Here is a 21,852-nt window from a genome sequence, read left to right on the forward strand (position 1 = left end):
AGATTTGAAAAAAAAAATTTGGAAGATGAGATGAATAATGGATGAGAGAGCTTCTGCCAGATTTTTAGCAGAAGATCCTCGGCAGTTAACTGCAGCCGATTTTTGAATTCCTCGACAGTTGCCGAAGGGATAAAAACTTATTTTAGTGTGCCTCAATTTGAGTTTTCTTAATCGTGTCCGATCAAACTCTTGGGAGAATGGTAAATTAGTACTTTCAACATAAGAGTATAAAACCGGCAAAACCCACTTTTCCTCTCATTTTTGTTCCTTCCCTTCTCTGTCCATCAGAAGCATTCTCTACTCTCTCTCTCTCTCGTGTCCCTCCCTCACTCAAAAATAAATAAATCACCCAATCCCATCTAAATCCAAAACCAAATCAACATGCAAGCTCACTACCTTTCTCCTTATGTGTGAATCAAACATTCAATCTTTTAAGTACTCTATAATCTTTTAAGGATTATAAGCTGTTTTGGTTGTAGTTTTTTTTTGGATTGCTGCATGTATGGTAGAGGTAATGGGTGAGCATGTTGACTGTACATTTTTGGATTGTTGGACATAAGCTTGAAGATAAGGACTAGAGTGGTATAAGCTAGAAGATGAATTACTAAGCTGTTTGGTCAGGTACTGTTATTTGGGTCATGTCTTTTACTGTGTAAATCAAAATTAAGTGATTATTTGATATTTAGATTCTACGCTTAATTTACTTCGATTTGGATATAAATTTCATGTGTTTTGGATTAGCGATGAACTCTGAAAGTCCGTTTGAAGTTGAGCATTTCTGCTGGAAAAATGCTTACGGGTTTTGATGTAGATTTTGCGGAATAAGCTATACTGTGAGTTTTAGTTGATGGAATGGCTCCAGAACTGAACCTATATACTTGGTAAGAGTTTGGATTGATGGTTGGACTGAATTTGGAGCTTGCGGGAAGCTTGATATTGGGATTAGCGAATCATAATCGTTTATCGGCTAAAATTGAGGTGGGTTCCTTTAGGTTTAGCATTACCAAATGTATTTAGTGTTTGGCCAATTTATGATTAGTTATTAACTATAGGTTTAGATACCAAAATAAAAGGAGTGCTAGGTACCCTTGTACTCCTAATATTCATCAAACACTGTTTTGGAGAATATTAAATGTGCATAATAATGTTAGATCCCTTTCCCTTGATTATTATGCTCTTATTAGAATAACACTTCACCTGATATAGTAATTGGTGTAAATGAACTCAGATAAATTGTGTGACACACCATTAAATATTGTCGAGTTATGTATAATTATGATTAATAAATGAATATGTATGTGAAATGATCACTGGCAGACAGGATTCCCCTATGACTACTAACACCCTAGGTGGAGTAAGAACTCACTGAGGCTTAGAGCTTGAATAGTTTATATGACTATGTTGATAGTTTCTTCCTTGTACTGTTTAACTTGTTTAGACTTTCCTAGTTGTTTTCCGTTGTGTGTGGTACTAAATTAGTGTGATGTACTTAGTGCATTATTCGAATAAAGTTCTGTAATTTTAATGTATTCGGATCCATTATATATGCTCCTATTGATATTCTAGATAAATCAACATGGGGTGTTATACAACCGGTCAAGAAAAATTGTCATCATGCACTTCCAAGTTCCTCCACTGCCGCATATGGAAACATCTCTCGACATGTACAGGTAGCAGCTGATGCCAAACAAATTGAGCAATAGAGACCCCCTATTTTAACCTAAGTATGATTTAGTTCCACTATTTCTAAACTTGAGATGTTAGTCCCAACATTTTAATCGTTTTAGAAATTTTTCCCATCATAAAATTTAGGGTTTATTTTTAATGACACGTTTGTTCTGTTCAAAATCAGCAATGACATGCCAACACATGTAATTCCACATATTAATGAATATGATACGTGAGAAAAATAACTCCCAAACTAGGTTGTGAGGAAAAAATCCTGAAATTTGTGAAACAAAGAGATTACAGTCCAAAATTTAGAAGTGGTGTACTTGAATCATATATCAGTTAAAATTGAGGAACTAAAAGTGCATTTAAGCTTAGATATTATTAATCTTTTTCTTCAGAAGACCTTATATATTGTTAATGTAAGTTGTATGATGTGTTGCATATATCTACTTAGAGATGTTCCATATGCATTTATGTATGTGGTAACAAGTAAAATCTTATACTTTTTTTTAACATAAATAAAAAAGAAGTAGCATTTGCATGGTGAAAATGAAAACTACATTTGCTAGACGAAAACATATATATTTCACCAATTTATTATTTTTATTTACCAAATGGTTGTAACATATTTTGAAAAGCAAATGGTTGCAATTAACAATGTGTGGCACATATGACCAAAATCTGCATATACAAATAGGCCAAACAGATTGCATATATGTACTTTGAAACTATGTTCTTGAACACTTAATTTCAAAATATATGATGATTGGTCTCTTGTTGGCACATGGTAATGAATGTTGTACACAGAGATTCTTATTCACTGTGGTTTCAAAACAAATCTCAAAAATTCCCTTTATAGCAATTTTAATATTTTCACCTTTTTCTTATTTTAGCAAATTTCAGATATTTCTCTTTATGATACCAACCAAACAGTAAGTGTCATAACTTTTGCAAGTTTGCAACAACTCTTTCTGTTCAACGTGAGAATTTTGGCTATATCATCAACTCAAAATAACATTTATACCCTTTATTTCTCTCTCAAATAAAAAAAGTTATAGTGGCAGTTTTGTCATCTCCTTCTAGCCTTCATAAAGTTGATATATATATCTATTATTTCATGACAATTTCATCAATCTTCCTTCCAAATAGAGAGGTAACATTTCTTCTCCTCTCCTATTATTTTCTTCTTATACACATCATAATTAATATTCTTGAAATTATAACTTGCAGTTATACTTAGAAAAATAATGTTGTGTTTTGTTTAATTTTGTGTACTCTTGTTAATATGTTTCTGTTTGATTCTTTACGTGGTAAGTGAAATAGATCCACTGAAAAAAGGTCTAGCTAGCTAGGGTTGTATTTTGAGAGATGGGGCGTGGAAAGATTGAGATTAAGAAGATTCAAAACAAAACCACAAGGCAAGTGACATTTTCCAAAAGAAGAACTGGATTGTTGAAGAAGACTCATGAGCTATCAGTGTTATGTGAAGCTCAGATTGGACTAATAATTTTCTCGAGCACTGGAAAACTCTCCCAATATTGCTCTGATTCCACAAGGTATATTTATCCTTCATTTTATTTTGTATTTTTCTCTTAGATCCCTTGCATTATTTTGTGTAAACTCAAGTGTTGATTTAATTTGTGTGATGATGAAATTCTTAAGAGTTTCTGCAACTTTACTATGGATTTAATATGTTTTTTGTTATTTTATTTTGGAGTTAGTTTCTGCAACTTCACTATGGATTTAATATGTTTTTCTAAACTACAATAGTTTATTTTTAAATAAACTACAAAGAAACTAATGTTCTTTTTGATGTACATGAACATGTCAAATGGAAATTATTTTAGGGTTACATTAAATTTTATAACTCCTTAGAATTTTGAGTGTTAGTTCAACTTGAATCATCTATACAACCGATCTTTATGAGACCTTTCGATTAAAAGAGAGTTGCCACTGACTTGTATTGATATACTCTTAATTTCATTTTAGATCTCTTACATTGCAGAGGTGTTTGATTTGTCTGATGTCTGCAGCTTCATTGCATTGATTTCATTCACATTTTAATTTTTTAAAATTTATTTTGAGGTTACTTTTAGAATTTTGATTAATTACTTTTCACATGGAGAAATTAGTTTACACTATTAATATATATTCAACTATATAGAGTGTGTTTTTTTACGTTACTTATATTGTGTTATAATATATTGTTGTGTATATGAGAGAGAAATTGATGTGCTGATTTACAGTTTTTTTTTGGGAGTAAATGTGTTGATTTACATGAACATGCCAAAAGGAATTAGTTATATATTTTGGGTTTTATTTTTAATTTTGATTAATTGATTTTCTTTCTTCAAAATTATAATGTACAGTGTGTTTTTTGGGTTAGTAAAATATACTCCCTCCGTTACAGACAAAAAATATGAACTTCTAACCACTAAACAACTTGAAAAAAAATATACATGATATTTTGTCTGTAAAGGATTCATTATGGTGTTTCTTTCAAGTTAATATGTTATCTTTCTCTCTTTTTGTGGGTTTATGGAGAGAGAGAGATTGTTATGTCATGACATGTACATGAAGTGAAGTTATTGGTCTCTTTCATTCGATCAAACTAAGGTTGACCAACTTGAGTGTGTTAGTCTCTTAGACAAGGACAGTTAGTTTATTTTTCAGATGATGATGCAAGCTGATATTACAAATATGTATATGATGATTTCATGTTATAATTCGTTTTTCAGACAGCATGTGCTGGAGATTATGCATTTCACTTTCAACGATATATTTATGTAGATAAATAATGAATATGAATACAATTTCAGCTTTGCTATAAAGATTTTTATAGGGCTACATCTTATAAAATCAAATTACAGCTGTCTCTTGCTGCTTCAATTGATATTTACATTACAAGTAACAAGGTCAAAATTGAGAGGTTGTGGAAACATTTGTAATTGCTTGTGTTGTTATTTAACTTTGGTGTTTAGAGAATTTCTTCAACCAAAATGTTATACTTGTTTTTGTGAATTATTTAATTTTTTTGCAGATAGTGGAATAAAATTGAAGTATGATATTATTTTTTGTAATGGATTTTATTCATGCAGGATGGACCAAATCATTGAAAGGTACGAGAGAAGTACAGGTAAACGCATTATGGCTGAACATGATGATCATCAGATTCATCCCAGGGTATGTGACTCACTCCTATGCTAATTTTTTTAAATGTTGATTATGAAAAATTAATTAAGCCTTGCTGAGAGAGCTTAGTTATATATGCACATATATAAATAAATTAGTACCTAATGTAATTAATTTTGTTGGTAAAATATTTGTTTATAGGAATTAGAAATGTTCCATGACATGGCAATGCTGAGGCAGGAAAGTCTTCGTCTTGAATTGGGAATTCAACGCTATCTTGGAGATGACATGAAAGATTTACAGTTTGATGACTTGAGTAAAATTGAACATGAATTAGAGATCTCTCTTGCAAAAGTTCGAAACCGTCAGGTTAGTCGAAATTAATTTATCTATTGTACCTGTAGTAATTACAGTTTATTTCATCTTCAATATTTATGAAATTTGATTAATGTGGCTTTTGTTTTATTCAAAATAAAATAAACTTTCATATGTCTATTGCCTTTTGCTTCAACTTTCATATTCTAAATCGTTTTCATAGTTTTTGTCATATAGGAATGAAAATGAAATTAACTTGTTCAAAATGTTTAATGAAAACAATATATCAATAAAACATAGGGATTGGGTGTATTAATTTTCTATGTAATTAGATCAGAGTACTTCTTGTTAATTTTAATCAATATTATTCCTATCTCTTTTAATTTTCGTGATTATCATTCAACACAAATTATTGACACATTATTTTCAATACAGAATGAGCTCATGCAACAACAAATGGAGAATCTCCAAAGGAAGGTGACATATATAATTAAACTAAATATCTCTTTAATTAACATATAGGTACTCACCTATATCATTGATCATTAATAGACACATCATTAATAATTGTATATATGTTGTGATTCAGGAAAGAATCTTGCAAGATGAAAACATGAATTTATCCAACTGGGTAAGAATATTTACTCCTACTAATGTTATTACCACCTTTTGAATTTGAATCTGGATTTGTATATGCACATACATTATACCATGATTTGACACTGAGATTGCAGATGCAATGTTGTTCTAGAGGACTTGTAAAACTTTTATATTGCGGATGTAATTGCAGTTGCGAAATTTAGAACTATGTATTAAACTAATTAATTTTTTAATCTCATCAAATTAATTAATATATTCTTTTAACTTGATGGGATATTAATTTGGACATTTAATTTAATTGTTCAGGAGCATAAGGCAGTGATGGAAAACAAGGCTGTGATGGATCAGTTTGCATTTTTTGAGGACCAACCACTTAGCAGGATCCTTCAACTTGCTGCACCTGTTAATCCCTATCTTCAGCTTGGTCAGCCAGTTTTTCAAGATTATAATCTCAAGACTAGGGACCTCGATCACCCTTAAATATCAATTAGTTAATGGTATATATATGTTATTAACCATCATTAATTAATTTCTTATATTAATATTATATTATGATTAATTATTGACATGTTTGTGGAATTGTGACTTGCAGAGTAACATGGAATTATGGAAATATCGATCATGTCGTACCATATATCCTGCAGCTTGATTCTGGACATTTTATAATAATTTACTTTTCATTTTAAGTGTCATGGAGATGTAAGTACTTATGTTTGTGTATGTTTATGACTTGAAGAGGGAGTATTAATTAGGTATATGTAGTAGATACCTATATATTCACTGGTAATTTTAATTGATTTGCAAAAAATTTAATTTTAAAACAGCAGCTTATGATTAATTTACAAGTTACAATAAAAATAAGCTATTGATATCCTTAAATCCATTTTGGTTTTCATCATCATTTTAAATTGTGATTGCGGATACGTTGTGCATCGGAAAACTGTGAACGATGCAATTGAAATTGTAGTTGTGATTCCGCTTGAGAGACCTCTAAACCCTTTATATTGCAAAACGCAATTTAAAACCATCGTTTTAATATTATATACATTTTTTTTATTTATGCTATTGGTGTTGACATTGACACCAATCTCAATTTTTCTGCCACATAAGCCATTGCATGAATTTGACTACATGCCTCTTTAAGAACATGAAGCACAATCAAAAGAAATATGCATCCAAAAGCAACAACTCTCAACATTACTCTTTCTGGTGGTGACTTTGCAATCAAATAAACACAATCCAAACTTATCAAAATCCAACTAAACCTTTCCATCAACACTTTAATCATGGACACAAATTTCCCCACATTTTCTCCAAAGATTGTACATATAATCCTCAAACAAAGAACACTACCAACAAAAAATGTTGTCATTGACCAACCTTTGTACTTCACTAGTTTCCCTCCAACAGCCAAAGCTTCTTTCCTACACACACATGTTGCACATTCACCTGAAAGTGTTGAAGACATCAACGCGTCGAAACCGGTATAATAAGCCAACGCAATTGAATCCAAATATAAACTTGCATGCAAAATTCCAGAAACTGTTGATGCTGCAAAAAATGTGTATTGAATGTCCTTATAATCAGCTTCATTATCAAAGGATAATGCAGAAATTAGAACCAATAGAAGAATTGCTGGACCAATACAAGAAAGTGGGAAAATTGTGTTGATTTGATTCCCCTTTGCAAAGATTAATATTATAAGTGGAAGAGATATAGGACCAGATGGTAAAAAAAATCTTTTTGTTAGACTAAAAAACATTGTTCCTTTTCTTGAGATAATATTCATTATCAAAATGAAAAGAGTCAAAAAATAAGAAATTGTTGTGAAGAGAGGACTAAGATATCAATTGAAAGATGATAATTTGGAGGGTAAGTTTTGTCACATACATAATGGTAAGGGCAATTGATTGTATCCTTTGTTTCTTGCATTTGCCAACTTATGCATTTGAAAAATGTGGCATGAATTTCTTCTAGGTCCCATCCAGGTTGGAATGTCGGGTTTTTTGGGAGCTAGATAAGGCTAGGGTTAAGGAAAAATCATTTAGAAGAATCTGAGTTCGAATCATAACCATATTTAATCAGATTTTACTTATTTTTTAGCCGAACTTCATATTATCATATTCTATTTCCCATAACTAGGAAATCAAAGGGTTAGGATAATTTTGTTTTTTTATTCTATATATGTAAATGAATTTGGTGGCATTAAAACAACATTGTGGCTAGATTGGTACTTATTATTTGCAATTTTCTAAGCAAAATTTCTTTCAATGAGGAATTATGTATGTTTCTATCTGAAGTATACTAGGTAGTTGAATGGAAGAATATTTTCTAAAACATGTTGTTGGGAATTTTTAAGTGAAGAAACGGTGTACTAAAATTTAGGCAACGTGATTCCAAAGGGAAAGGGATGTTAGGTGAGTGATAGTTATTACTTGATTGTATGACGGAGTGCCAAATTGATGATAGTAGTATCAACTATATACAGACAATTTCTAAATAAAAGAAAAAAATATATAAATGTACAAACAAAACTTGGTATATAGCATTAAACAACACCACCATTGTAGGATGCAATGTATTAGAATGTTAATCATTGTTCAGAATCTGAATCTGAAGTGCAGCGTCTGAACATCAGCTTATGAGAAACCGAGGCACAAGACAATGATATTTTTGGCCTTGTCTAGCATCTCGGTCTTCTCCTCTCGTGATATGGTGACCGGTAATGCACCTTCACCCTTCAAAGTTTTCTCACACTTTTGTTGTATTAACACCGCTTCCATCCTTACCTTCCATAACCCAAAATCGTTATCTCCGGTAAATTTCTCAATATCCCACTTCGAACCCATGATACTTGATTATCCTTTGATCTTTGCCCCACGTGGGCACCAATTGTTGTGAATTCGATAAAAATCACACCAATAAAATACTTGATGTGTGAAGCAAGTAATAATCAAGCAACCAAAACAAAGTGTATGGAAGTTATAAACACAAGCAAAAGAAGAAAACAACGAGAGACCACAAAAAAATTTGTTTACCCAGTTCGGTCCAAAACTGACCTAGTCTGGGGGAGAGAGCAGCCATCCGTTCCACTATAATGATGAGTAACTTTACAAAAGAGATATCAATGGGTTGCAAGAATAAGTCTTCCGCCTAATTCTACCCAAAATTCTAATCTCTTCCCGTAACCAAGAGACTCAATTATAATAGTGTTTTCCAAGGTGAATCAACCCCAACCCTAGTGTTTGTTGCCAAGAGCAACCTCTATACAAACCCTAGTTTGTGTTGCATTCTAAACCCTTGTTTCAGCCCTCTCTATCTCAAGGTTTACTCTGATACATGGTCTATATTTATAGTAAAAGAATCCTAAAAAAACTAGAACAAATCTGGCCCAAAAATTCGTTACACTTTTATTTTCTGTTTCGACAGTTCGGGCCCCGAATCCCTCCATTCGGGCGTCGATTTTCACGTGTGCCAGGCTGAAAAAACCAGTTCAAATTTGGGCCTCAAACAACACAATTCGGGCCCCGAATTGACAGTTTCCAGAAACTTCAATTTCTCCAATTTTAAGTCACTTTCACAACAAAGGCTAGCAACACTAATTTTGTTTTTGGCACTACTTCATGGTGGTCAAGCTCGTTGTTATGTTTGGGCATGAGCTAACTATTCTGTAACTTTATACATGTGTTTTTTAGTAGTTTTCTAGGTACACACCTTGTGCTTTGGAGACTTCCTATGTTGATTAATATATTACATTTTTTATTGTTCAATTTTTTTTATTTTTGGAATTAATGATAGTGTAAAGAAAAGTATGTGATGATTTTCTTTATTAATCACTAAAATGTATAAATTTTCATTACTACAATAAATGTTGTGATGAATTTATTCTCTCACATATAATTATATTTTATCAATGTAAATGTCATATAATATAGCATAATATGATAACAACAAATTAAATATCAATCATTAAAAAATATCAAAGTGTTCATCTCTAACTATATTAAAGTGTTCACATATAATTATATTTTATCAATGTAATTGTTAGAGTCTAGGTAATATTGAAGCGAGTTAATTCAACAAAGAAGATATAAGAGAACTAAGGATACTCTAATCTAACTTCTAATTATTTCTAATTATAGTTAACACTCTAATTACCACTTAAAACTCTAATTCTAAGATTTTTAGGCGCCAATCAATCCAAACTGTTAGATCATTATAAGTAGGGGCGGTTAGCACATCAGTCATTGATCAAATGTCACTCCTTAAAAATTGTAACACGCGCGTAGGAAAACTGATGTTATTATCACACCTCTCCATGCTTCCCTCTTCTTCTCCCTCTGTCACTTTTGATTATACATCTTCAAATTAGAAATCTCTACCACCACTTTATCTTTGCAAAACATTTTTCTTTTTCTCTCAATTGAATCTTCAATACCTCTTCTATTAGGTCAGAATTTATCTTACTAGATGGTTCTATCAAAATAGATTCTACGTTAGAGCTTTCCTTTGGTAAGAAATGCAGCTGTTTGGAAAGAAAAAAAAACAAAGATAAATTCTGAAGAGCTTATGTTTATTTAGCCCATATCTAACTAAATTCCCACAAGTTCGACACACAAAAATTAAATGTGCAGTTTTGAAATTTGCAGTCATTTAATTGACATCTGATTTATAGGAATGAATATGAAGTGTTTCTCTTAAAAAAATTTCATACTATACTGATACATCTGCTAACATGGTTACTTTGGAAAAGTTTTGTAATTTTTTTGTCATTCTATAACATGATATACTTAATTACAATGAGTTTTACTTCTCTATTTAAGAACTTGGGCATCTTCGTCGTTGCTTACTTGCTTTGGTATAGATTTATTGAGACATACATGTCTGGAGATGATTGATTAAATTCATCTGATCAAATTGGATTTGTGATATGTCACAACTCATAGTGTGGTTAGTTTTAAACTACCTATACATGTTGTGATTAGTTTTAAAGAATGATATAGTAGACATTAAGTTATAATAGTTTAATCTTTGTTTGTTTATCATCTTCTAAAAGTTTCATATATGGAACTAATACAAAGTGACGAGGGTAGAACCTTAAACGAAGGATGACTGCTATGGAAATATGATAATGTTCCTGGTATGAGTTAAAGTATGTTTTTTTTAATTAAGAATGAGATAAAAGAGGCTATGACTACTCCTATTGAAATGGGTATTTTAATAAGAAACTAAGACTTCATTCCATATATCATATTTCACTTAAAGGAAGAATGAAGTCAGTGGAAAATAAATAGGATTTTGAAACTTCTTATGAAGACTTTTTGTGCCTGATTATTGTTTTTGATGTGTCAATATATATTTTAAATTATTTAGAACTTCATTTCAGTTTTTGAGTAGTAGGAAATAGCTCAAATCAGATGATAAAATAAGCACGCTGGAAATTATGTTGACAGTAGTACATATTAGAGTTGTTTTCACATGTATACATCTTACCTCTTTCTTAAATGTTGATCAGTTGGTCATTTACATGGTTTAATAGGATTTGTGAAACTTCTTATGAAGACACTGTTTTTTTTTTGTTATTGTTCAGATTCATGGACCAAGCTTTTTATGTGAAAGACATCATGCCATATTAAATTCTGGATCTGAGATGATCAATCCATTAGGCAACCATCAGACAAAGGTTTTATTTTACACAAGCTTTGACATTGTTTCTTTTTTGTTCAATTTCTGATTTTTGGGTTTTCTATTTGAAGATTTCGATATATGTAATATGGTACAATACACATTACTTGAACATGCAAATTTGATAATCATTTGAACATCGGTTGAGAAAGTTTCTAATTCTACAGCACTTAGTTTCAAGTTTTTTTTTTAAATTTGTAAATTGTCTTATGTTCTAACACTTGCTTTTAATTCATACGAAAATAAACTTAGACTTGGTTTGGATTTTGTCGAACTGCTCTGCTAAATAATGACACCTAACTAATTTTGGTGGATTACTTTGGCTATAACTGGAAATGTGTATTGAAGTTTCTCCATGATTCAAAGATGACTTGCACAATTTTTGGAGAGTGGACTAATTTTTGCAAACAACGAAGGTTCTTTGAAGGATTGTCTATCAAGTTTGGAAGCATCTAATAACAATGTCATACATGTGAGGACTGCCCCACAATTTGGTCTGTGAACTCACACCTATAGAAAATGGAGTATTCAAACCTCTTTTTTAGACAGAACAATATTTTAAGAGAGGCTATTGTGTATGTGGATTGGTGGGTGTTGTTGGTTGGCATGTTTGGGTCGGCTGTGGTGGCTTCCTTTTGCTTTCCTTTTGGTGGTGAGATCTCCCTATCGGTTCTGCTATGCCTCCATGTCCTTTCTGTTATAGTGCTATTGTTTTGATGACTATATAGTTGTTGTCATGTTTGGCCTTTTGTTCTCATTTATACCTCAGTATCATGTTATTTTGGCTTTGGCTGGGTTGCTGTTTTGCTTGGATTTTTTGGCAGCTTTTTCTTTGGGGTGTTGGGAGGTTTGTTTGCTTTTGTCCGGTGATCCGCCTATATACGGCACCTTATTTGTATTTTGCCTTATTGGCTTTATCCACAATTGTTTTTCGTGTCTTGCCTTTTAGGGAGACCGAAATTGCAACTATGTCTTTTTTTGTTTGTTTACAATATAATAATTTTATTTAATGTTAAGTTAAAAAGTTTAAACAATTTTTCTTATTGTAGAAATATTAAAATCATAGTGTTTAAAGAAATTTTCCGAAATTTGTAGGCATGAGAAATTATTATAAATATATTAGCTTCTCCATTGTCCGCCCGGATAAAAGTTGTAGTTGTCATTTATCATAAGAGCAATACAATTAAAAACTTGCAAACTAATTAAACTCTTTAGTGTTTTTACTTTAATAAATTTTGTTAATTGCTAAGTTTGACGACAACCTTTATAGAAACGATTAGTTACTCATTTATTACTTCTTGTGATTTGATATACTTGTTAATTCGACTCCATCACTCCACAACTGAGTTTGAACATAAATGTTTAAGACCTGAAATACTATCGTTCAAAATAAAATCAAAATAAGAAAAATTACTTGAAGGAATTTTGAAAATTCCATCCAATATAAGATTTTTGAAAGCGGATTATTTTAGTAGATAATCCAAAATTGGATGGCGTTCATATTTGAAAAGCGGATTACTTGAAAGAGCAATACATACCGGCTTGATTGTCGTTCATATTTTAAAATTACTTACCGGCTTGAAGTCACTAATTACTTGATTGTTGAATGATTTATAGTAGAATTTAAGTGTATTTGTTTTGATATTCTTGGATTCCAATGGCAATGTAGCATAGAAAAAAATGATTGTTTTGAAATGAAAAAAAAAATACTTTTGAGTTATGTGATTCAATCAAAGAGATTGAATCCAACATGTCCAATAGAACTATTCGTGAATTTTAAAGGAGCCAAACTCGAGTTTAAAAAAGAGTTTGTGTCAAACTTAAACTGAATTTTAAATTGAACTAATTCTTTTTTAAAAAAATTGAATTAATTCTTATCGAGTTGAGCTCAGACGAGTTTAACTCGACTCGACTCATTTTTTCAACCTTACTTCCCACCACTATGAACTATTTTCAACCCTATTATGAACTTATTTTTATCCATATCGCTCACAAGTAGGGTTGATAATGAAATGAGACAACACCGATATAGTTTGAAATTTGTTTTGATAATTAATTCTCTGAACTTACTTCATAATAGAAGTTGAGCTTGAACTAAAAATTAAGTTCTTTAACTAAATAAGCTGAATTTGAACTATATAATATCACTCATTTGATTCATGAGCTGGTTTGTAATAAAATAAAAGTGGGTCTAAGTTAGCAAATTGATGCAAATTAACAAATGTTTTTAATGAAAATTACGAAAATAACCTTCAAGCTATTAGTTTTAAATAATAAAGATGAATGATATTTTTGTCCAAATAAAAACGTGCATTTTTGCTAACTTGGACATTCATGTGTTTTGTTAGTCTAGGTTAACAAACTGATATATATATATATATATATATATATATATATATATATATATATATATATATATATATATATATATATATATGGGCTGCTAACTTACACCCACCTAAAAACATTAAGGTGCAAGTTAGCAAGCTGCACCTACAAAAAATTTAGAAGTTTAAACATAATTATCAAATTTAAATTTAATATGGACTAAAACAACGTGCTGAAAATTTTTGTAAGGACCAAAATATGTCACCTTTATTTATAAAAACTAAAAAAGAAATTCACTATATTTATATAAACTAAAATTTATTTAATCCTTAATTATTAATGACTAAAACTACGTGCTGAAATTTTTAAAACAAACCAAAACATATCATTTTTTTATGACGGTTAAGAACAAAATTGATTATATTTTTAAGATCAAAAACTTTTTTTTTCAAATAATAGAGAGCAAAATCTTATTTAACCTTTTATTTAAATCTCTATCTTTTCTTACTACGACAAATTAGTCCTCATTGTAACGAGACAAAATTATGATCGAGGAATCCACTTTCCATCGTTTTAAAGCTAAGGAATAACAAGCACAATTAGAATCTAAGAAGCATGATTAGAGATAAGTGTGTACGAGGTAAAGAAACAGGGTCATAGTGTGGAGGAGTTGTTTGAAACATGGAGTCCCACATAAACATGCTAATAATCATATTTATGTTAGTACCCTACATAAATATGCTAACAATCACATTTCACTCACTATTTCAAAATAAATATATCTAAGATTAAAGCTATGGAATAACAAGCACAACTAAATCTAAGCAGCATGATTAGAGAAGTGTGTACATGATCTTCCCCGTCCCCCCGTCCCCCCTCTTTATTTTTTGTTTATTCATACAGAGAAGACTCCAAGTCAGACCTTTTCCATTTCCTTTTTTATTTTTTTATGGGTGCATTCAATTTTCTAATTGAATCAAATTCATTCTTCCATCTAATTTGTGCTAGTCATCCGACAAGAATTTAGCAAGCAAGTAGCAGGATAAACAAGTCTCCACCAACAAAGAAAATCATTGCTCTCCTTCCTCCGTTTGGATTTCTCATTGGGGAGGTTCATATTTCATGTCTATTATTGATGATTATTCTAGAAGGGTGTGGGATTCCATTCTGAAAAATAAAAGTGACGCTTTTGAAAAATTTAAAGAATGACATACAATCATAGAAAATTAGATTGAAACTAAACTGAAAGTGTTAAGAACCGACAATGATATACACTTTATTTATTTATTTTTGCTTTTAACCACAGTGCTAAACACAATTTAAAATTTACACATACAATCATGAAATTTGATTTTAAATTCAGAATCTCTCATATGTAGGTGAGTTTTATTGTCACTTCATCGAGAGAAAAAAATATTAGAGTAAAATGAGTAGGAAAATACCGCCCTTCTTTGTCTTAAAAAATTCACACGCCTCCTCATAATTTTGTTTTAAAATAGTACTCTATTTTAAAAAAAATTTAAAAAAATGTTTAACTTATTTTACTATAATTTTATGCATCATAAAATATGAAATAATAAACTTCATCATAAAATACTTGCAACAAATTAAAGTTATATAACATAAAATTGCATCAATATCAAAATAATCAAAAAGTGCAACATATTAATTAGTAACTCTAGTATGTTTTGATTTTTAATATATAGGGTACAATGTGTATGTTTTGGAAATATAACTTTCTTCTGGCCTATGAAAATAAAGATAAAAAATATTAACATTATTGGGTAAGTGAGTTTTTTGGATTTGGGTCTTGTTTTACCCGAGACCCATTTATTTTTATGTGATTTTCATTTTTAAAAACCATACCCACCCAATTACCCAACCCAACCGGTTTTTTTGGGTTTTTAGGTGGGTTTGACCGGGGTTTTTGGGTTGACCCAACCCATGAACACCCCTAGGTTTAATTGCAGTTTTAACACCCTAACTTTCACAAAGTTGCGATTTTGGACTCCTAAGAAGAAGAAAAAAACTACATAACGACCCTCTAAGTTTTGCATCTGTAGCAGTTTTGGCCCCCAAAGACAAAAATTAAAAAAAACACGTGGCACCTTACTTAGAGTGCCACATCAGCGTAGACCGAGTCAAAATTGGCATTGGAGGCCAAAACTGCCACAGATGCAAAACTTCGAGGGCCTTTTTGTAGTTTTTTTTCTTATAGGGCTAAAATTGCAACTTTGTAAAAGTTATGGGGTTAAAACTGTAATTAAATCTAATTTATATTTATTCAACATGTTTTACAAAAAGGCAAATTTTATGGTACACCCAATAAATTTGGGTGTATCGGTACACCAAGTCGTAAAATTAATAATAAATGAGTTGTTTTTTTGAAGAAAAATAATTATTTTCTATCATTGACAACTAAGATAATTAAATTTTATATACCAAAAGTTTCGACGAAATAAAATTTAATTTTTAAGAATTTTTATTACTCAAAACAATGAATATTGATTATTTTTTATGACAAAATGTAAATTTTGTAATATGATCCTTATAAACAATGAAATGATGGTTTTTTTTTTATGAAATGATGTTTTCTAAAATATAAATATTGACAAATACCTTTTTATTTCATTAAAGTGATCTTTAATTTATATATTTTGTGAAACAAGAGTACGGGTACACTCAAAATTATGAGTGTACTATAGAAGTTCCCTTTACAAAATCTTTTTTATTTAGACCTAAATTCTTTCGCTAGGTGAGTAATTAATCTCACCACAAATTTTAATGATTTCATTAATTCATGTACCAATTAAGGTATTTTCCTTTGGCTGATTCGAAAACAGGTGATAATTAAAATGGAAAAAAGACGAATCAACCCACCAAATTAGTGATTATATTAGCTTAGCTAAGAGCAATGACGGAAATTTAGTAACGAGTTTTCTTATATGATCTTGATAGATAAGTGATGATAATAATTAATTTTTTTTTTTTTACAAACCGATGATGATTAATGTTAAGTGGGACCATTTGTGTAAGTAATATAGCCCATGAAATTTGTGATTTAGTAGTAGTAGTATATTAGGAAAAAGATTATAGGAATCACTTTTCTTTTTTTATTAGTAGATAGAAGACTCCAAGTCAATCTAGAAATTATAGTTCAACGGTAAAATGTTAAAATTGTTAGGTCGGATGTTATGATCAGTGTTCATACCTCGATACCTCCACTTGTTTGTGTGAGTTTATAATGGGTCGGATGTTATAACCGGAGTTCGAATTCCGATACTTCACTTGTGTGTATGACTACAATCCTTTACCATTTCGTTTACCCAAAAAAAGAAGACTCCAAGTCATTATTTATTCATGCATAGAAAGACTCCAAGTCAGCTTTCCACTTCCTATTTGATAAACAGCATTCTCATTCTCGTCTATAAACCACAGACGCGGTATGATAGTTAGAGAATGCAGAGTGGGAAGATAAACGAAATTTGTTCTGTTTATTGCACACCCTTTCTGTTCTAATTCTAAATTCTAACTCACCACATATTTTTTTCTTTGTTTGAAAGATGGCAATTATCCCTTACATGCAAGCAGTGTTGGAGTCTAGACTTTACGAAGAAGTTCATCCATGCAGCATTTGCAGGGTTCCAAACAAACTTCGAGACCTAAAAGAGGACGCTTACACGCCAAAGTCTATCTTTATAGGACTCTTACCCAGGGGAGAAACGAACTACCGCCAAGTCCAATTGATGGTAGGCATTAAATGGCAATACATGAACAGGTTTCTGCTTCAAGAAAACCAGCAGAATGTACCAGGAACATTCGACACAAGGTTAAGTGCATGTAGCGAAGATATTCCCATATTTGAAATAGACATCCGCGCAAGCTATGATGGTAGCATCTTAGGTTCAGAATTAACTACAGATGTTATCGGGAGAAAAATGATATTGGATGGTTGTTTTCTGTTACAGCTTCTCAGTAGACTTGAACACCCAACAATAGATCCCCAAGACCCAATATTTGAAACCAGGGAAAAGATGTGTGCTGCTGTGAACGACATCACATTGCTTGAGAACCAAATACCCTTCATTGTTCTCAAGAAGTTATACAGGAAAACCATCGGCGAAAGATTTGTACCCGAGCACGATAACCCGGTTGATCAACATGTGGAGATCCGGATCGATCATCGGGTTGATGTTGAGCAGATTGATAATGGTGCGGGGGTCGTCAATGCCCCTGTTGCTGTTAAGCTGATTAATAATGGTGCGGAGGTCGTCAATCCCCCGGTTGCTCAACATGTGCAGGTTTGGAACGATCATCGGGTTGCTAGAATTGTGCAGAGGGCATTCGGTTACCCTCTTCAGAATACCAGGGGCTGTGCTCATATACTTGATTTAATGCACTTTTCTACTGTGGAAGACAGCCGGATTAGAGATGCAAAGCCAGCAAGGCAAGAGCTAGTTCGATGCGCTACTAGTCTTCTAGCTGCTGGGATAATCATCATTCCAGTACCCTGCCTGGTGGAACGAAATCCCCAGGTACTTGATTTGACGGATACATTCGACTTTAATATACGTTTGGACTATATAACGGGGGAGCTACGAATCCCGGTGTTGAATTTCAAGGAAACAACGGAAGTGAGGTGGAGGAATTTGATTGCTTGGGAGCAGAGCAAAATTAACATTAGATGCAAATATACATCCTATGCTCTTTTCTTCAAAGGTTTGATATGCTGTGAATCTGACATTGGATTGCTTCAAGAAAAAGGGGTTATAGTACTGGATGGGTGTGACAGGAGCAGGAAAGATTTGATGACACTATTTAGCACCATCTCTCAGGGAGCAGAACATATGGATTCCAGTTTCACTGATATTTGTACTAGTTTGAATAACTACATGAGCATGAGATTCACAATGATTATTCTCTTTAGACTTATGTGGCATAAATGCCGGATTGGTTATGAGACCAGTAGGAACTTTATTCGAGAAGGTCGCGAAATGCAATCTACTCGTTGGAAAATCGTAGGAGTTTTGGCTGCTACAGCGCTGATTATTCTCTTTAGACAATCCACTAATAGCTTTTATTAAACAGGGATATTTCAATTCTGTTTACTTTCTGTTGGATGGAAAGCTTATGCAGGTGTTGAAGATTTGATGAGGTTATTTGAATTTTCCAAGTTGTTGATTGACCTTATGGTTTTATTTCTCTGTTTGCAAATTGTATTGGTTTGTTGTGTGTTTGAAAGTTTCTTTTGGTATTTGTTTATTGTGTTTGAAGAAAAAAGAAACTGTATTGGTTTGTTGTGTGAAAGATTTTCTATATCATTGATTCGCTGTTTTTCCGTTGCTTGATCTATGACAATTGACAACCGGTATCGTATTGTATTGGGTTCAAATTGAATTAAACTTGTTTTCATGTGTTTTCTTGCCTCCCTAAATTTTCTAGTGCTCAGATTTAATTACTATAAATTACCGCTTCATGAGTTTGGTTATAATTTGAGGGTTTTCTTCTACTAATTGGAGACTACAAATTTACAATAATTGTTCATAAAGATAAGATAGTTTGTTGCACTGCTCAGCAGACTCAATATTTTATTTTAAGGAAAAGGTTACACTTACATTCCAAATTTAATGTTCTAGGATGGAGGATGTATTCTTAATCACAATCTTGACGACAACGTTGTTTTGAACAAATACATGCAGTATTTTCATCAAGTTCATCACACATTCCTATGGCCACCTCCATTATGTTAGCATGCTTTGCTGCTTTTTCTTTTTATTTCATTTAATTATATTACACAAATGATAATATGTCAAATATTTTGAAAAATAAAGAGTGACTTACTTCTAAAAGCTGACCTGTGTTGTATATACGTGATGTACAAACCAAACAGAACTATGTCAAGAAAAAACAAACACTTAATTTGCATAAAAGAAAGAATGTCAATATCATCTAAAACAGCAGCTTAGGATTAATTTACAAGTTACAACAAAAATAAGCTATTGATATCCTTAAATCCATTTTGGTTTTCATCGTCGTTTTAAATCGTGATCGCGGTTACCTTGTGAAGCAGAAATCTATGGACAATGCTATCGAAATTGTAGTTGTGATTCTGTTTGCAGAGATCTCAAAACTCTTTATATTGCAAACCGCAATTTAAAACCATCGTTTTCATATTACATGTTTTTTTATTTATGCTATTGGTGTTGACATTGACACCAATCTCAATTTTTCTACCACATAAGCCATTGCACAAATTTGACTACATGCCTCTTTGAGAACATGAAGCAAAATCAAAAGAAATATGCCTCCAAAAGCAACAACTCTCAACATTACTTTTTCTGGTGGTGACTTTGCAATCAAATAAACACAATCCAAACTTATCAAAATCCAACTAAACCTTTCCATCAACACTTTAATCATGGACACAAATTTCCCCACATTTTCACCAAAGATTTTACATATAATCCTCAAACAAAGAACACTAACAACAAAAAATGTTGTCATTGACCAGCCTTTGTACTTTACTAGTTTCCCTCCAACAACCAAAGCTTCTTTCCTACATACACATGTTGCACATTCACCTGAAAGTGTCGAAGACATCAACGCGTCGAAACCGGTATAATAAGGCAACACAATTGAATCTAAATATAAACTTGCATGTAAAATTCCAGAAACTGTTGATGCTGCAAAAAATGTGTACTGAATATCCTTATAATCAGCTTCATTATCAAAGGATAATGCAGAAATTAGAACCAATAGAAGAATTGCTGGACCAATACAAGAAAGTGGGAAAATTGTGTTGATTTGATTTCCCTTTCCAAAGATTAATATTATAAGTGGAAGAGATATAGGACCAGATGGTAAAAAAAATCTTTTTGATAGACTAAAAAATATTGTTCCTTTTCTTGAGATAATATTCATTATCACAATGAAAAGAGTCAAAAAATAAGAAATTGTTGTGAAGAGAAGGACTAAGATATCAATGGAAAGATGATAATTTGGAGGGTAAGTTTTGTCACATACATAATGGTAAGGGCAATTGATTGCATCCATTGTTTCTTCCATTTGCCAACTTATGCATTTGAAAAATGTGGCATGAATTTCTTCTAGGTCCCATCCAGGTTGGAATGTTGGGTTTTTTGGGAGCCAGATAAGGCTATTCATCATTATATGGTTCTATGTTGTGAATTAAATCAAAAGTTGATCGTATAAATAAGAATCTTATGGATATTTTTGTTGTTGGTTGGGGTATTCAACTTTTAAGTTTTGAATAGGATGAAGAAAGACCAACTAATCAATTTTTTTTAAAGCAAGTGATTGTAATCAAGTGGCTAATGAAATTCAGCTAATGACAAATGGTTTGGGAGAATCTGAGTTGGAATCCTGACTAGAACAAGATTTAGGCGGACTTTACTTATTTCCTAGCCGAACTCTTGATCATCAGTCTTTTTCTCATAGAAACTAGAAACCGAAGGGTTAAAGAAAAATCGTTCAGAAGAATCCGAGTTCGAATCAGAACCATATTTAGTCGGATTTTCCTTATCTTCTAGCCGAACTCCAGATTATCAGAGTCTATTTTCCATAAGAACTAGGAACCGAAGGATTAAGACAATTTTATTTTATTTTTTAAATTCTAGATATGTAAATGAATTTGGTGGCACTAAAACAACATTGTGGCTACATTAATTTACTTTTTGTTTGCAATTTTCTAAGCAAAATTTCTTTCAATGAGGAATTATGTTTCTATCTGAAGTATACTAGGTAGTTGAATGGAAGAATATTTTCTAAAACATGTTGTTGGGTTTTTTAAGTGAAGGAATGGTGTACTAAAATTTAGGCAACGTGATTCCAAAGGGAAAGGGATGTTGTTAGGTGAGTGATAGTTATTACTTGATTGTATGACTGGGTGCCAAATTGATGATAGTAGTATCAACTATATACAGACAATTTCTAAATAAAAGAAGAAAAAAATAGAAATGTGCAAACAAAACTAGGTATATAAACATTAAACAGCACCACGATTATAGCATTTTAATTTTTTTTGTATATGATTATTGTGTTTTGTTTCTTGTTAGTGTAGCTGTATAGTTATTGTAATATGCATCCTTACAAATTAATGTA

At 31.6% G+C, this 21,852-nt stretch overlaps 4 protein-coding genes and 1 long non-coding RNA gene across 8 annotated transcripts; 3 read left to right on the plus strand and 2 right to left on the minus strand.

Annotated features, from left to right (window-relative positions):
• Positions 1-243: 243 nt before the first annotated feature.
• LOC11433884 (protein TRANSPARENT TESTA 16) lies at positions 244-6,544 on the plus strand. 4 transcript variants are annotated; one of them, XM_024775993.2, is made up of 10 exons: positions 244-621; positions 742-978; positions 1,567-1,724; positions 2,987-3,227; positions 4,770-4,854; positions 5,005-5,172; positions 5,554-5,595; positions 5,708-5,749; positions 6,025-6,215; positions 6,311-6,544. In XM_024775993.2, exons 4-9 carry the CDS (start codon positions 3,040-3,042, stop codon positions 6,196-6,198), a joined length of 699 nt encoding a protein of 232 aa, XP_024631761.1. In that variant the 5' UTR covers positions 244-621; positions 742-978; positions 1,567-1,724; positions 2,987-3,039; the 3' UTR covers positions 6,199-6,215; positions 6,311-6,544. The 4 variants fall into 4 exon arrangements, with proteins under 4 accessions (XP_024631761.1, XP_024631764.1, XP_024631759.1 ...); XM_024775996.2 differs by having other exon boundaries at positions 1,567-1,670; positions 2,995-3,227; XM_024775991.2 differs by having other exon boundaries at positions 245-621; positions 1,567-1,670.
• A 231-nt stretch (positions 6,545-6,775) lies between these two features.
• Positions 6,776-7,702, minus strand: LOC11423612 (uncharacterized). Its single transcript, XM_024775985.2, has one exon. The coding sequence runs from the start codon at positions 7,505-7,507 to the stop codon at positions 6,776-6,778; it is 732 nt and encodes a 243-aa protein (XP_024631753.1). The 5' UTR covers positions 7,508-7,702.
• A 2,914-nt stretch (positions 7,703-10,616) lies between these two features.
• LOC120580023 (uncharacterized) lies at positions 10,617-11,401 on the plus strand. Its single transcript, XR_005645646.1, has 2 exons — positions 10,617-10,668; positions 11,309-11,401. It is a non-coding gene; the product is annotated as an uncharacterized lncRNA (long non-coding RNA).
• A 5,893-nt stretch (positions 11,402-17,294) lies between these two features.
• Positions 17,295-18,815, plus strand: LOC11421187 (uncharacterized). Its single transcript, XM_003589654.3, has one exon. It carries the CDS (start codon positions 17,295-17,297, stop codon positions 18,813-18,815), a length of 1,521 nt encoding a protein of 506 aa, XP_003589702.1.
• Positions 18,816-19,628: 813 nt separating this feature from the next.
• LOC11418858 (uncharacterized) lies at positions 19,629-20,918 on the minus strand. Its single transcript, XM_003589653.4, has one exon. It carries the CDS (start codon positions 20,896-20,898, stop codon positions 19,921-19,923), a length of 978 nt encoding a protein of 325 aa, XP_003589701.2. The 5' UTR covers positions 20,899-20,918; the 3' UTR covers positions 19,629-19,920.
• Positions 20,919-21,852: the final 934 nt, after the last annotated feature.

The sequence above is a fragment of the Medicago truncatula genome, chromosome 1 (assembly GCF_003473485.1).
Source record: "Medicago truncatula cultivar Jemalong A17 chromosome 1, MtrunA17r5.0-ANR, whole genome shotgun sequence".
Lineage (NCBI taxonomy): Eukaryota > Viridiplantae > Streptophyta > Magnoliopsida > Fabales > Fabaceae > Medicago > Medicago truncatula.